This window comes from Lissotriton vulgaris, chromosome 2_1 (genome assembly GCF_964263255.1).
Source record: "Lissotriton vulgaris chromosome 2_1, aLisVul1.2, whole genome shotgun sequence".
Taxonomy (NCBI): domain Eukaryota; kingdom Metazoa; phylum Chordata; class Amphibia; order Caudata; family Salamandridae; genus Lissotriton; species Lissotriton vulgaris.
This window is the reverse complement of record NC_141687.1, coordinates 767361255-767377876: the sequence shown is the minus strand read 5'-3', so window position 1 is coordinate 767377876 and position 16622 is coordinate 767361255. Positions and strand designations below refer to the sequence as shown.

General features: G+C 48.2%; 1 protein-coding gene across 7 annotated transcripts in view; it reads right to left on the bottom strand.

The window, feature by feature from the left end:
- The window catches only part of UBR3 (ubiquitin protein ligase E3 component n-recognin 3), a 2118328-nt gene that overhangs the window by 221371 nt on the left and 1880335 nt on the right, over nucleotides 1-16622 (bottom strand). For all 7 annotated transcript variants that reach the window (XM_086956098.1, XM_086956102.1, XM_086956099.1 and 4 more), the window contains one exon: nucleotides 3230-3354. In XM_086956098.1, coding sequence (XP_086812224.1) covers nucleotides 3230-3354 — 125 coding nt within the window. The remainder of the gene's footprint in view (nucleotides 1-3229; nucleotides 3355-16622) is intronic.

The following is a 16622-nucleotide window of genomic DNA, read 5'->3' as shown; positions in this document are numbered from 1 at the left end:
CATTCAAAAGGTTTCCAACTAAAACATCAGTTTCTACGACAGAGCCCGCATCTGCTATCTGGTGGCAGAGACAAGCTGGATCATTCAGACCAACAGACACAAAAAACTCAGCTTCTCTCACCAAGGTCCACGACCAAGGCTGAAATGTTCGTATCATACCCTAAATACCATGGACTCGTTGTGGCAGAGGAACTGCCCTGAACAGCACTGTACCCAGAAGGCCCAATAAAGGGGAGCCTCTTGTTGATCAAGAACCTCAGTGATGTTAGGAGGTGCATAGTTGTCTGGAGGTGGTCCAAGACTGACTGGCAAATCTGCCTTAAACAGCCGGTGTTGATGTAGGGGAAAAATGATATGTCCAACTTTCAAAGGTGCACTGCGACCGCTACCTACACCTGAGGGGTGCTCGTATGGCTAAACAGGAGTATAGTAAAATAAAACTGCTCCTGGCCTACCTTGAACCACAGATGGTGGCTGTGGGATTGCAAGACAGGCACATGAAAATAAGTATCCTGCAGGTCACAAGAGCAGACAGATCTTGGGTCAAAATGAGCATTTTGTGTTTGTCGTTCTGCACAAAGGTATTTAGAAAGCACAGGTCTAAAATAGGACAAGGCCTCAATCCTCCTTTGGCACTAGGAAGTAGCAGGAGTCACAACTCATACCTACTTTCAAGGCCAGCACCCTCTTGATGGCCCCTTTAGCAAATACAGCCTGCACTTTTTGCAGCAAGATGGAAAGGTGTCTTTCTGAAAGATGTTCTATGTGACGGAGTTGAGGTGGCTCAGAAAGGAATGGTATGCTACAGCTTTCTTGGATGATCTGGAGGACCAATATGTCCGATATGATGGTCTGCCACCCTAGCAGAAAATGTATGATCTGCTTTCACACAGGATGGCTGTGTGAAGCTAACGGTAAACCAAAGTATCGTAGAAGCTGATACTACCGGGTCAGAGGGCTGAGTGTCTGCATGATGTATGCTAGACCCCATGCCACGGCCATGAAAGGGCTAGAGGGACTGGAGGTGCCTATACACCAGCCATCTGGGGTAGCATCAAAAGGGTCGAAACTGCTACGGAAACTGTCAGGCAGGAGTGGAAAGGCCCAAGAAATGCGCTATGGCTCAGTTTTCCTTTAAGTGTTCAAGGGCAGAATCAGTCTTTTCGCCAATCAAAGAACATGTCTGTTAGGAAATCTACACATCCTCTGAAAAGTCAGTGTATATCATCCACGGGTAACTGTGGGGCAACACCCTCGTGCCTGCCACATGCCCCTAACAGTCAGTAGTGTCCAGGTCAGTTTTGATGACATACCTGGCTGCTTCCTAGCTGCTCTGAACGGTTTGAGCCAAAGACACCGGAGCTCCTCTGGAACATCCGGCACAATCTCACTAACCATGTCCCAAAGGATGTGCATGTACCATCCTAAAAGTCAAAATGCACTGACTGAAGGAAATGCCAAGCAGGTGGGGAGAACATTTGTTTTAAGAATGCCTCGATCCCTTCTAACTCCTTGTCTGAAGGGGTTGTAGAAAATGTATTAGGGTTAACTTAACTGGTGGAAGATTGGACTGCAAAACGCTCAGGATTCAGCTCCTGAGTAAGGAAGTCTAGGTCACCTGGTGACGGCCTAGGTTGTCTGGCCACCGGTCAGTTTACTGGCGGGTAAGAGCAAGGTTTCACCCAGATACCCATAAGGGTCTCAGTTGGGCTCATGAAATGGGAGTAGGTGTTCAGCAGAAGCCGGCCCTGGGTGCAAACTTGCAGTCAGTACATTAGTTTTGACTTCCACTGAGGGTAGCTGTAGATTCAGGGCTTCGACTGCTCTAATCACCACTGCACACTAAACCCTGTGTCCAGGGACATATCCAGCCCACTGGCCTGTGCGGGAGTGTCCGAGAGAGAGAGATGGAGCCCATGTGCTCGACTTGGAGTGGAAGTTACATGAGATCTGAGACTTATGTTGGTGTAAAGCAACGTACAGCTTCACTTTACAGTCATGGATCCGCTTTGGGTGCATGAGGGCACATTCTTCACACATCTTAGAGCCGTGCTCAAGTACCAGAGGCAGACCTTGTGTAGGTCCATCACCAACATCTGTTTTTTTTACAATCACAACACAGTTTGAACCCTGTAGTCTTCAGTGCGGACATAATTCCCTTGTTCACTGGAAGGTAACTGTTGAAAGAATTTTTCAACTAACAAAAGGGAGTGGAGCTCTGCGTTCTCATAGGAAGGCGCGGAAAAAAGAACTGACATTGCCACACAGAGGTGGCGCTTATACGAGACACCACTTTTTCCGCATTACAAAGTAAACGCAGAGCCAAACGGCATCACCCAGTGGTGCGCAGGAGTACCACTATGAAAAGCCTGGCACCTGGGGAATACTCTTAAAATTAGGAATATGCAGTTAGCCGTATACGTAGGAAAAAGACCATTGTACTTTCATTTTAACATGGATTCTAAAATAGACACGTTTTTAAGATTCATACTGCTATACATTCCACTTCTTCAATTTGAAGGTTCGAGGAATCACACAAATCCTGAGCAGAAATTTTATAGACTATGTCACTTTTATGAGGAAGTGATCAGGCATACACTTTGACATACGCCGGTGGTTGCGGGGGGCGAGAATGGGGTGAGGGGGGGGCGAGAATGGGGTGGGGAGAGCGATCCAGCATTTATTGTTCCGCATCAGACATTTATCAAGAGAGGGAAAAATAAATAAAGCAGAAAGATGGAGGAAGAGAAATACAAAGAACCAGTCATAAACAGAGAAAGCATCAACATGCAACAGTGAGATAAAGGACATGGGAGTGTCTGGCAGTAGATCCAGTGGCAATAAAGAATATATAAAACCTATACACAATGATAACAAATATTGGCAGTCATGAGTGGCTTTAATGGTTTGAAGTATGCGAACATAGGCATGTACAAACGGGCACAGGCTATTTGTGCCAAGTCTTGTGAAACATGTTTCTTTGGGTCTCCTTTGTCTGTGCTCTGTTTTGTATTCTCAAAGCTTGTGATGCTGCTGTGTTTCATTCCTTTAGCGTGCTGCACTGGTTCCATGCAGCACTTCAAGCACTCTTTGCATGGCTAACAGATTAGAGACAATCACATTTGGTTAGCAATATAACTAACTTTTAGAACAACAAAGCACTTCGAACAGAGGTATGCATGATTTTTGTCACTAAAATTGCCAAACGACAAAGTAGGGAACAACAAACCTTTTTCACAGCACCAGCGTTTTTCCATGCCAATCTTTCTTCGGTGCCAAGTTTAACAGACAGTGCAGTAACAGCTTGAGTATACAATAAAGTATACAAAACTTTCACAATGCAGGTAAAGTGTTCTAAAAAGGGAAGGAAAAACAAAGTAGAGGCCCTCTTAATTAATTCCACAAGTATTACTTGCTTTACATGGTTACTAACAAGTTTCTTTTCATCGCAATGCGTACAGGATGGTAGGCTTCTCAAAAACACAAATAAGGTAGGCAAACAGTAAACATTTCAATTACTATAAAGAGTGAACAGAGACAAGCAACAAACAAATAAAACCAAATCAAATATTTCTGTATTGTTTCAAAGGATTTCTTGACTTTAAAGTAACTCAATATAATGGAAAATATAAAGAAAATCATTTGCTGCAAATTTGGGCACAAGAAAGACATTGCAAAAATGTTCCAGCACTGCTTAGCTACACTGAGCAATTAGATAGAAACATGAACAAAAATATGAATAAAAATTAAAAGATCCTTACCTCAGAATTGCCCCCAGGCGTCGGACTGGATCTGGATAATTTTTTCCTCAGCAGTACCCCTGAGCGACGGTAGGTAGTGTCGGTCAACTTTGTGTTCGTCGTTGGCGTTGCGATCGCCGGAATGATGTTGTGGTATCTAATTAGACGCGGCCCCTGCGTGCTGTCAGTTATTCTACCCGACATTCCACGCCAGAAGCGCAGAGCCATGCAAGACACTGACAACTGGTGCACACAACAAGGGCACTGAAAGGGAGTCCCTTACTCTAGAAGTCAGTTCGCAGAACGGGGAGGATGGGTGAGGCGGTAAGGAATCTATAACTAATATATGTCTCTTATAGATATATCGTTACCAAAGGTAAGTAACTTGTTCATCTGTTATGGATTCCTTACCTTAGAATAGATACCCCAGCAATACCAACTCCGGAGGTGGGTCTGCAAACTAAGTTCACACCAGAAAGTCCTGGACAACTGAATGGCCCAAGAAGCCGTCTCAGCGGACTTGACTATCCAGGCAATAATGCTTAGTGAACGTGTGCCGTGATGCCCACATGACTGCCTGGTATATGTCACTGAGGGGAACTCCACGTCCCAAAACAGCTGCCGTTGCCCTGGTGGAATGGGCGTGCAGCCCTATCGGGGGGCTCCTTTTTCACCAAGGAATAACAGATTTTAATGCAAAGGACGACCCATCGAGAGATGGTTCTCTTTTGCATGACCCGACCTTTCTTGGCGCGCACATAGCCAACAAAGATTTAATGTCCACCTGTAATTGTCCAGATAAAATGATAACGCACGTTTTAGATCGAGATGGTGGAGTTTCTCCTCCTCCTTGGAAGGATGCGGGAGCAGGAAGAAGGTGGGCAAAGTGATGGTCTGTCCTATGTGGAAAGAGGTGACCACTTTGGGAAGAACAGAAGGTTTAGTCCAGAGGGCAACCTTGTCTGGATGGACAGCAAGTAAAGGAGGTTTAGAAGATAGAGCCTGAAGCTAACTCACTCACCCTGATGTTCCAGCCACGTTCAATGGCGAAGAGCCTCCTGACATAGTGTCCACGACCCCACCCCGCTCTGTTTGTTGCAGTACTACATGGCAGTGGTGTTGTCCGTGAACACCTGCACTTCTTTTGACAGAAGGGAGAAATGCCTTCAGTGCAAGATGAATCACACAGGAGCTCCAGAAGGTTGGTTTGGAGCCTGGACTCAGCCTGAGAACAGAGGCTAATGATCTCCACCTCCCACGTGGCCGCCCCATCCCAGTAGTGACGCATCGGTCTCCACTGTGATCTTTGGTTGGGGAAGGGAGAGGGATCTGCCGTTGACCCAATCCTGGTTTGTTAGCCACCACTGAAATTGGTGTGCAGTGCCCTTCAAGATCTGGATGCAATCAGAAAGATTCCCCTAATGCTGTGCCCACTGGAACTTCAGGTCCCACTGCAGAGCCCGCCTATGCCACCTGGCATGATCCACCAGCAGGATGCAGGAATCCATGAGGTCTAGCAGCCTCATAGTCATTCTCACCAAAATCCGGAATAGAGGCCGAAACATCCGTATCATAGCCCAAATACCCCAGACTCGCTGCCCGGGAGGATAAGCACGAAACTGCGCTGTATCCAGAACTGCTACGATGAAAAGGAGCTTCTGAGAGGCTCATTGATAGTGAACCCCTGCAAATGCAGGAGGTACGCTGTAGTCTGGAGGTGGGAGACGACAGCCTGGGGCGAGCTTACCTTCAACAGCCAGTCGTCGAAATAGGGGGAAGACTAGAATCCCCTTATCTGCGCAGATGAGCTGCGACCACCGACATCACTTTTGTGAACACCCGAGGGGCGCTGGTAAGACCAAAGGGGAGCACAGTAAACTGAAAATGCTTGTAGCCTACCATGAACTGTAGATAACACCCATGGGCTAGCAGGACAGGAATGTGGAAATAAGCGTCCTCCAAATCCAACGGTACCATCCAGTCTCCAGGGTTTAGGGCAGACAGGACTTGAGCCAATGTCAACATTTTGAACTTCTCCTTCCAGAGGAAGCGGTTGATGTTGCTGAGATCCAAGATAGGACGCAGGCCTTTGTCCTTCTTGGGTACCAGAGAGTAGGGGGAATAACCACCAGGATCTACTTCTGGCACAGAGACTCGCTTGATAGATCCCTTGGCCAAGAGAGCCATAACTTCCTGATGGAGAAGGGACAAATGATCCTCCGACATGCAATGGAGTGTTGGTGGTATGGAGGGACGGGCAGTCTTGAAGGGGAAGGAGTAGCCCCTTCAGACTATCTGCAAAACCCACCTGTCAGACGTGATGTTGTGCCAGTGGGGGAGGTGATAGCGGATCCTACCGCCCACTGGCAACTGGTGGCCCTGAAAGGTCAGACTAGGAGGGTTTGGAGGCTGATGCAGAGGGGGCACTGCTGGACTGGCCCGCCCTCTGGCCCCCAGACCCACAGGGCTGCGCAGAGGCTGAGCAGCTTGTGCTGGCCTGTGGCCCTGGGTGGAACATGGTGGGGCACCCCTCTGTAGCCACAAAAGGGGCAGAAGGCTGACTGAAAGGGGCAAGAGGTGGCAGCGAGACCCAAGGACCGGGCTGTAGCCCTAGAGTCCTTGAAGCGCTCAAGCACATTGTCCGTCTTGTCGCCAAATAGGCGACGGCCAGGAAAGGACATTCCAAAAGGGTTGACTGGACATCCCCAGAAAAGCCAGTAGACCTCAGCCAGGCGTAGCGTCTCAAGGCTCCCGACATAGAAATACTTCTACCTAGTGAGTTGGCGGTATCCAGCCCACACCAAATGACAAACTTTGCTGCATCTCTACCCTCGGCGACCGCAGGGGAGAGTCCAGTCCGGGCCTCCTATGGGAACTGTGGCAGCATGCAGTGTTCACCGATCGCAGTCTAAAGCTGGTGGAAGAAAACATATTCTTCCCAAGAGGGTCCATCTTCTTGGATTCCCTATCTGGAGAAGCAATAGGGAATGCGCCTTTGGATGTTAATGCTTGGACCACCAAGCTCTCAGGGGAAGGGTGTTGGGCGAGGAAAATTGGGTCGCCCGGGGCCAGCAGTGGTGTTGGGTAATCGTCCTATCCACAGGAGACCCTGTGCTGGGCTTGGGCCAAGTGCCCAGAAGGATGTCTGTGAGGGCCTACTTGAACGGCAGCAGAGGCTCCGAAGAGGCCGCTGCGGATAAAGCACCTCAGTCAGGAGGTTAGTCCTGACTGCCACTGTAGGAGGCGCAAGGCCCAAGGCCTCAACTGCCCTACACCACATCACAGCGCAAGAGGCTCCCTCCTCCATGGCCACGGTAGGGGGAGAAAGCATATCAAGTTCTGGCGAGGGATCCAGACCACTGGCCTCACCCAACTCCTTTCTCTAGTCTGGCTCTTCCAGCTGGTCTAATTTAAGTCAAAAAGAAATCCCTGGACTACATATGTTTTTCTCCACACTCTTATCTTTCATACACTCAAATCTTAATAGCAACACAATTTTTAAATATGTATCAGACCAACACGAAAATATGATGTTTACAGTCTTTGTATTTTATTGATTTGTATTTTTATCATTTAAAATTCAGATCACTTTCTGAAGGGCATTATTTAAAAACATACATGATATTATCACATTTGAACCAATTAGCCACACTATTACATAAAATATACAATGTTAAAAAACGAAATCATATAAAAATCACAAAATTGTTAAGCTTCCACAGTTTCTAAGTACATAGTAAATCACAAAAAAATCTTCCAGCTGGTCTGCCAGAGGGTCAACTGACTCCTCTCAGTCCTCCTCACCCTCCTCCCGCTGCTACTCAGGGTGAAAAGGAACGCCAGGATAGAACAGTGGTAGAGAAGTACCAGCCGGTACTGGCTTTGGTTAACGCTGGTCCAGCTTCGCGTCCAAGCTGAGGGGGAGCCCGGGGTAGATGCCGGCCAGGGGCACAACCTGCGTCAGAAGTGGCAGAGGCGTCATCGGAGGAATCAGCGCTGGGGGATTTTTCATGAGATCAACCGTCGCCAATCTGGATCCAGGACTAGATGCCTGGGGGAGCGTCAGCGAAGAGCTTCTGGCATCGAAGGCCTAGAGCCCCCAGCCGAGTCCCTGGACCCGAAGGCATGCCGGCTGAGTCAGGCTGCCCGAAGATGGAGTGGAGGGATTCGTAAAATGCACGAAGCTGGGCAGGGGATGTGCTGGCTCTCGGAAAGTGAGGGCGGCTCGGAGCAGACCCAGCAGGTTCCGCGGGCAGGGCCGAAGGAGGATGATCTTACGTCCCGTTGGCCGACAGATGTGGAGGAGGTGAAGAGCGACGCTGCTTGTTCTCCTTTTTCTTGTGCTTCGACTTACCCAATGACGAAGACTTTGAGGAGGAATTATGGTGGTGACTCCGCGACCTCCCTCTCGACCGGGACCTCGAGAGGCGCAGAGCTGACTGCCGGGCCTCCTGAAGCTTTCGGGACTGCTCCCAAAAAAGACTTCGGGTTCATGGCACGACAGTCGGAGCACAACTTGGGTCGTGGTCGGAATCCAGACACCAGAGGCACACGAGGTGCGGATCAGTGACAGACATCAGCTTGTGATAGGAGTCACAAGGTTTGAAGCCGGTCCGACGATGGGATATCCCTACGTGTACCAGGAGTCGTAGTCGTAGAATTTTTGTTTTGTTTAATTGACGCAGACCTAGTTTTGTATTTTTCTTCTCTTGCAGCAGTAATATGTGGTATGCTTGAGTTAAGTCTGAATGTGTTGAATGTGTTGTGAATGTGACATGATTGAAGTTCTGAATGTTTGATGTGTTCAATTGAATGTATTTTGATGTGTCCGCTCTCATCTTGATTTTTTCCAATGTTTTCTTCTCCAATGTAAAGATAAATTTTATAATAAATTGTTGATTTTCTACAAATAAAATTGCGACTAAACAGCAGTACCCTTCCTGGAATTAATTTTCTGTTTGCGGAGGACTAGTCCTAGCCTCAAGTAAATATTATCAGCACTGGCATTCTCTTTTGTAGTCTTGAGGTGGCTGACGACTGTATGGGGCGAGCCTGCCTTCAACAACCAGTCGTCGAGGTAGGGAAAGACTGAAACCCCTAACCTGCGCAGATGAGCTGCGACCACCGCCATCACTTTTGTAAACACCCGTGGGGCGCTGGTAAGGCTGAAGGGGAGCACGGTAAACTGAAAGTGCTCTTGGCCTACCGTGAAACGCAGGTAGCGCTGGTGGACCGGCAGGACGGGGATGTGGAAATAAGCGTCCTGCACGTTCAACGCTACCATCCAGTCTCCTGGGTCCAGGGCAGCTAAGACATTGGCCAATGTCAGCATTTTGAACTTCTCGTTCTGGAGGAAGCCGTTGACGGTTCGTAGGTCTGAGATAGGGCGCAGGCCCCCTTTGTCCTTCTTGGGTACCAGAAAGTAGTGGGAGTAACAACCACACCCTACTTCTGGCCCAGGAACGCGCTCGATGGCCCCCTTGGCCAAGAGGGCCGTAACTTCCTTTGCAGAAGTTGCAAGTGATCCCCCGACACGCAGTGGAATGGCTGGAGGGGTCGTCTCGAAGGGGAGGGAGTAGCCCCTTCCGGCGATTTGCAGCACACACATGTCAGACGTAACAGTGCGCTAGTGGAAGTGGTGATGGCGAACCCTGCCCCCCACTGGCGTCACATGGGCCTGAAAGCACGGACTAGGAAGGTTTTGAGGCGGATGCTGCAGGGGAAGGTGTGGACTAGCCTTGCCGTTGTCCCCGACCACCGCCACAGCGGTTTCCACGGCCGCCACCGCGCTGTGTATTAGTCTGCGGTGCGTGGCTGGAAGCACGTGTGGGAGCGCCCCTTCCTTGGCCTTGAAAGGAGCGAAAGGCACCCGTTTGCTGGCGAAGGGCCGAGAGGCCCAAGGACTTGGCGGTAGCCCTGGAGTCCGTAAAACGCTCAAGCGCATGGTCTGCCTTGTCGCTAAAGAGGCGAAGGCCATCAAACGGCATGTCCAGAAAGGTGGCCTGGACATCAGCCAAAAAGTTGGCGGTCCTCAACCAGGCGTGGTGTCGAACTGCCGCCATCGCTCTGCCTAGTGAGTCTGTGGTATCCAGCCCACACCGGATGGAATAACGTGCCGCATCTCAACCCTCCGCAAGGGCTTGGGCGAGTTTAGTCCGGACCTTCTCCGGATATTGTGGCAGCACGTCCGTGACCGTGTCCCACAGGGTGTGGGTGTAGCGGCCCAAGAGGCATGCGGTATTGACTGACCGCAGTCCCAAACTCAGGGACGAGAACACCTTCTTTCCGAATTGCCTGTACCTCTTGGATTCCCGATCGAGCAGAGCGGTCACGAATGCGGTCTGGGAGGTAGAGGCCTGGATAACCAGGCTCTCGGGGGTGGGGTGGGTGGACAAGAAGCAGGGGTCGCCCGGAGCCATGCGGTAGCGTCTGGCCACGTTCCTATCTACAGGCTGACCTGTAGCGGGCTTGAACCAAGTGCCCAAAAGAACGTCACACAAGGCCTCATTAAACGGCAGCAAAGGCTCAGCCGAACTTGCCTGTGGTTTAAGGACCTCAGTGAGGAGGTTAGTCCTCACGGCCGCGACGGGGGAGCACTAGGCCCAATGCCTAGGCCGCCCGCGTCAACACTACACTGTAGGCAGCCCCCTCCTCCATAGCCACGGTTGGAGGGGAGACAAAACCAGTGTTTGGCGAAGTGTTCTGTCCACTGGCATCCCCAAGCTCACATGTCCAGTCCTGTTGAGACTGGCACTCCTGTGCCAGAGGGTCCACAGACACCTCCCAATCTCCCTCGTCACCCATCACCTGAAATTCAGGTTCAAAGGATGGGGGCGGTTCGTGGAAGTAAAAGTCTCCATACGACGTCGAGAGCGGCATCGGAACCGAATCGAGGGCAGGATCGGGGACGGCGTCGCCGGGGGCGACACCCTAGGGGCCGGCGTCGGTGAGATCGTGAGGTCGACCGGTGACGACCCGGATCCGGAACCAAATCCAGTGGGGGCCTGCGCGACGGGACCTAAGTCGCCGGCACGCCGGGGCCGGAGCACCCGACGGCGTCGGAGCTGAACAACCTGACCCACTAGGCCCCCCAGCCGGGACCGCTGGGCCCGAAGGCGCCACGGAGCCCGGCGGAGGAGGGAGAGACCTCATGGCCATGAGGTACCGCAGATCTCCTCTGGCGTCGCATCGTGCCCAGGGACCGGAAGGTGTGGGGCAGGCTGCGACGCCTGGGACTCCGTCGGAGCCGCCTGGGTGGTGTCACCCAAACCCCCAGCCGCGTCGCGCGAGCATCAGAGTGGGTCGGAAGAACGATTACGCCTTTCCGACCTCTCATGCCTCTTACCTGAGGACCTTGATCCCGAAGACCGATGCCGACTCTTGTAACTACGAGGGCTCCGATCCCCCGACCGGTCCCTCGACCTCCTGTGGGACCGGGACCTTGAACGGCGCGGGCCGACTGCAGGAGCTCAAGTCGCTTGCGGGACCACTCCCGCCTAGCCTTAGACGTCAAGGCCCGGCAGTCGGAGCAGGTTCGGTCGTCGTGGTCGAGGCCTAGACACTGAAGACATCGGCGATGGGGGTCGGTAACCGACATCAGTCGGCTGCACTTGGAGCAGGGTTTGAACCCGGGCATCCCTACCGGCACTGTAGGAGTCAAACGACTCGAGAAAAACAGATCAAAAGATCAAAAAAGGAGCGGAAAAAAGAAGAACTGACGTCAGCGCTCGAGTGCGGCGTCTAAGTACTCCGGCGACGTCATTCCGGCGCTAACGACGCCCACGACCAACGCGGAGCCGCGGACGACGCCTACCGACGCGCAGGAGTATTGCTACGCAAAAGTTTCCGGATCCAGTCTGATGCCTGGGGATATTCTAAGGTAAGGAATCTATCACTAACGTGTCTCTTTCAGATAGCAGAGGCAGCACTGCCAGCCATGAAGCAACTGGCCATCACAACTGGTATAACCAAAGAATCTAATGACATGCATGGATCTGCAGCTTAGTCACACCCTAGCCAGTGGCCAGTTGGACACCAACTCCAGCCAAGAACTCAACACCACTGAAACCCTTCAATTACAAGAAAACCAGTGTGTCACTCTGCAGTCCAACGGTGAAGCAGCCAGGGACCAACCGGGCACCAACACTATAAATCTTCCAGCCAGAATATAAATCTAGGAGGACAGGAGTCATTCTAAACAGGGGAAACATACGGCACCTTTTAGGGACGATCAAAGAACTTGATAAACTGCGCTCATCTGACCTTGTGTCACCCTGATTTTTCCATACCAACAACAAGCAGGAAAAGGAGGCAATTAATGCTGCATGTCAACAACTGAGATAGCCACAATGGGAGTCGCCCAGCAACCCTTAATGTCTTCCAAACTAAAAGGCTTAATCGTGTCAAACAAAACTTCAGGAAAACTTTACAGGAGACTACAAGATTTCACTCAGTAGTGCTAACTAAGACGTCACAAAGCTGCCTTAAAAAAACTAAATTGGACCATAAAGAGGCAGGAAAATGAGTCACTGTGGGCAAAGCTGCTTTACGACACAAGGAGCAATGATAGTGTGCAGTTGTGGCAAACAATCGACTCACTAACAACGCCCGACCCATATAGGAATAAACTCATTTTACCAGAGGAGTTTAGGCGAATTACTTGTTCAGTCATTTAAAAGACTCTGAGCAGTGGGAGACATATTCAGCAATCTGCGCAAAATCAGCATAAGAAGCACTCCCAGACCCCATACATAATGCTGACAATAACGCTGGCATAAAAATCCTAAACCATGAGTCTCTACAACCCTTTATAGTGGCTGACGTCAGCATCACAGCACAGCAACCAGTCTTCAAACAGATGCAGAAGGTAGACTCGATCCTGGCATCCAGGAAGGTATCTATAACTTCCCCAATCTACAAGTAGGGCGACAAGAGCAGTGCAAAAATCTATCGTCTGGTCGCCCTGCTCGATAATGATGCCAAATACTATACAGGTAACATCTTGGAGGAATTAACATCCTGGGCCGGAAGCAATTCCATCATACCTTAAAAACAAACTGGCTTCTACAAGCATATTGGAACAATCACTAACATCATGGTCCTGTTCATGTAGATAGATGCTGCAAAAGAAGCTAAACAATCACTGTACTTATGTTTCGATTACTGCTCAGACTTTGACCATGTTGACTGAGCAAAATTATGGCAGACGTTGAACAACTGGAATATTGCCCCACCCTTCCAAAGCAGCTAGTCCTGCTACACATGGACTCCTGGGTAAAAGTCAAACTGGGACGCATCTCTCCAGGTGAATTCCCAAAACCAAAGGGCTAAAACAGGGGACTGGGAAACATGGTTCCCTCAAACCTTCTTTATGTGGACGATCTAGTATTAATAAGCCAGAAACAAGCTGTTTTGCAGCACTTACTGGAGGCCACCCAAGAGAACTTGCAGGAAAATGCCTTACAAATCAACTTGGTAAAAACAAAAAGCATTGCAATAAACTATACAAAATGGAGAAAGCCATATTGGCCCTAGGACAAAATAAAAAAATCTAAGCGCCATCATAGACACTAAGGGATCGTTCAAAGCTCAGAAAAACTCCCTGAGACAATAAAGCACCACCGTAGCATTGGAAGAAGAAAGGGATGACCTTTTTTTATACCCCTTTACTCCAGCTACTTTAAGCATAACTCCTCAAAGCAATAACATATGGAAGTGAGCCGTTGCGAGGGAGAGACGAAACCACCATGGGTAACACCATCATTAGAGCATACAGAATGATCTTCTGTCTCCCAAAATACACTCCCCGCACAAATAAGATTAGAAATTGGCCTTCAGAGACAGACTTTGACCAGAAGGGGCCATACATAAAATGCTGCCAAAAGATCAGGGGTGCTGAGCAGAATACACACAACTCTCATCTCTGGGTAGAATTGCCATCTCGAGAAAGATCCCTAGCCAGAGCTTAGCTCTACGACTCCTTAACGCATCAAGGTTACCAAGCTCTTTGAGAGATTTCAGTATTCCACGCCAGCTTTAAAACACTAGTCACCAAAGCCAGCAAAGCGACCTCGATAATAGAAGACAAGTCACTACTGGCGAAAAGGGCACACGGCTGGTTGGTATTGAAAAATTAAGTCGCTGCAAAACCGCAACCATATTTCAGCACAGGGTTCAACTTGCCAGTGAAGGATACATTTTTAAGATACCGCTTGGGCATGCTACCCTCGCTTCTACACCTACCACCCTGGAAGTATAATACAACGACCACCACCTGCCGCCTATGCGGAATTGGGCGTGAAGACCGTCTACACATAATTTGTATTTGCACAAGCATACTGGAGGAGCGATGAACAATGCTGTTCCGCCTTTTTAACCAAAAAGGCGTTTGAACTTGCAGACAGGCGGTACTGAGCAGTTTTGTTCCTACCGCCACGCAATTAAACTGCTGTGTTACAAGATTCCTTAGCATTGTAGAAAAGAGACTGGAGCCATTGCCATTCTGTGAAAGAAAAACAGGCAAACAAAAGACAACTCAAGAAAAATCTGAAAAATATTGACTACGTTCAATATTGGAGAAATTGAACATATAATCTACCCCACTTTGATGGGAACACTTAAGCCACCTCACTATCATGACACCGTGCTATTTGCTTATGCACCAAGCACTTTAACTTAGAAAGATTCAATAACGCATACAAAATTGGCTAATTTGCACCACTCAGGTCTACGTAGTATGTACTTTTAGAACTCAAGCTTCTAAAAGACTTATTTATTTGGCGAATTTACAAAGCTCATGTTTACATCTTGCATTTCAACTTGGCGAACTTTCCTGTTTCCGATGAACTTAAGTCAGTTCCGGGACCCTCAACGTAGGTCTCCTGGGAATATGGCAATAGGAATGAACTAAGCACTACTCTAACTCTTCGTTTTCGAACTAAATATCTTTGGTGCATTGTATACGGCACAAAAAAACATAGCTGAAGGCTTTTTCACATGGTGTTCTCATTTTTTATTTGTAATGTTCTAATTAACTGTACAATAAAACATTTACTTCACATTGATAAGGGTGTGGAAAAAGCAGGGGCCCTATATAGTTTCGCTTTGTATGTTCTGAAGAAGCTGCAAGGATCAATTGGGATGTTGCATGGTGGCAAACGACAATAAACTGTTGCATCAAATAAAGTTCCGTATCCTAGGCTGGTACCTGGAAAGAGTTCATGAAGGAATCTGTAGGAGGAGGTAGCCACAATTGATTGTGTAGTAAAATCTAGCAACTGCTCTCGGTTTCCTCAAGCCCATTCAATAATACAGACAAGGACCGATCATATTGTAAATAAGTGCAGAGAAACTGTCAAAACATGTCATGGAACTTCTTATTTTTTTCAGGAGACCACATAAAACTCTTCTATGTGGATACACAAATCTGGCTACTCTTAAAGCCAGGAGTCTTAGTGCTGGTTGCAGGGACCGAATAACAGACTCAAAGAGAAGAGGAAACAAAACCATGACTAAAGGGAAAGAACAGCATTATCAGAAATACAGGACCGAGTAGAGTAAATCCCAAGTTCTTGCTCTATGTAATTATCAATGAAGTCACAATGCACAGAGAAGACAAAAAAACTAAAATACTTCTACAAACTGAGGTATGGACTTTACCCAATGTCTTATTGGAAGCACGTATGTTGGTCATGCACAGTACCATATGTTTAGTTTTTATAAAGTCAATTACTTTATTTCTAGAAATGGCAAGGCTTGTATGTTTTACAAAATAAAGAATTTTAGGATGCATCAAGGTAATGCATCACAGACTATTCTCAATGACAGACTTTAATCGAATAAAAACATACTTTTACCACTATCGCAATAGCAGTTAATGGCTAGTAGCTTAACCAGTAATGTATGATGTATCCAATATTTTACAGCTGACCTGCAATACGCTCACTTTATGAGCACAAAATGCACTTCAGACACCACTTATTTTCCCTCTCTACACATTGAAGAGACGAAAGCCTATAAATAGAATCTGACCTCCAACAAGGAGTCTCTTCTGTAATAACATACTTAATTCGCTGTGTTCTTTCTTTGTGATGAGTTCAGATCAATGTTCTTCCTGTGAATGAACAGAGTGAAGAGTGTAATGGAGTTTACTTTGCCTTAATCAGTGTAGGATTGAAAAAGATACAATGTCCATTTAAGACCTAATAAGGCAGTTAAAGATTTTCTCCTGGGGGTTTCTTGAAGGGCAAATGTTGACGTGGTTCTCTTTCAATCAGCCTATGTCCTCTAAGTGAAATTAAATGATCATTCCCAGCATAAGGCATGGGAAATGTTGAAAAGAAAGCCACGTTAAATATATCCAATGACGTTATTCCTCCTAAATAATTAAACATTTTTAAGTGTATAGGGCACTGATCAAATGCGTAGAGATTAAACGTTAAAAGTTATAGTTTCAATCAATTTTGTTTCAAAGCTGCTTTAGGCTTGTAAAAGTTACGTGCTTGTGTCACTCCCCAGAAAGCAGCAGAACCGCTGAAGCCATAAATTGGAAAAAAGTAAAGGGCAAACAGTTTATAGTTAATAAATGTTATGCTAGCCATCGGCACAACAGAAGGACGTTCCCAGATACACAGTGTTAGAGGCAGACTACAGCCCTAGCAAAGCACAGTGAGTAGATCAGTGTTGTTCTACAGCACGTTATCCTATGAGAGGATTCAGCCGCAGTTCACCTCCTTCAAGCTGCATGCAGGTCTATGTGTAGCAGCACCCCATCAACCAGGCCACTGTGGGAGTAGGCACAACTATCTTTCTAGAATACACTTTTCGATGTAAGGTTTCATCTGTGTGCTACAGCATCATCACAACTAGCACTTTTGGTAGCGG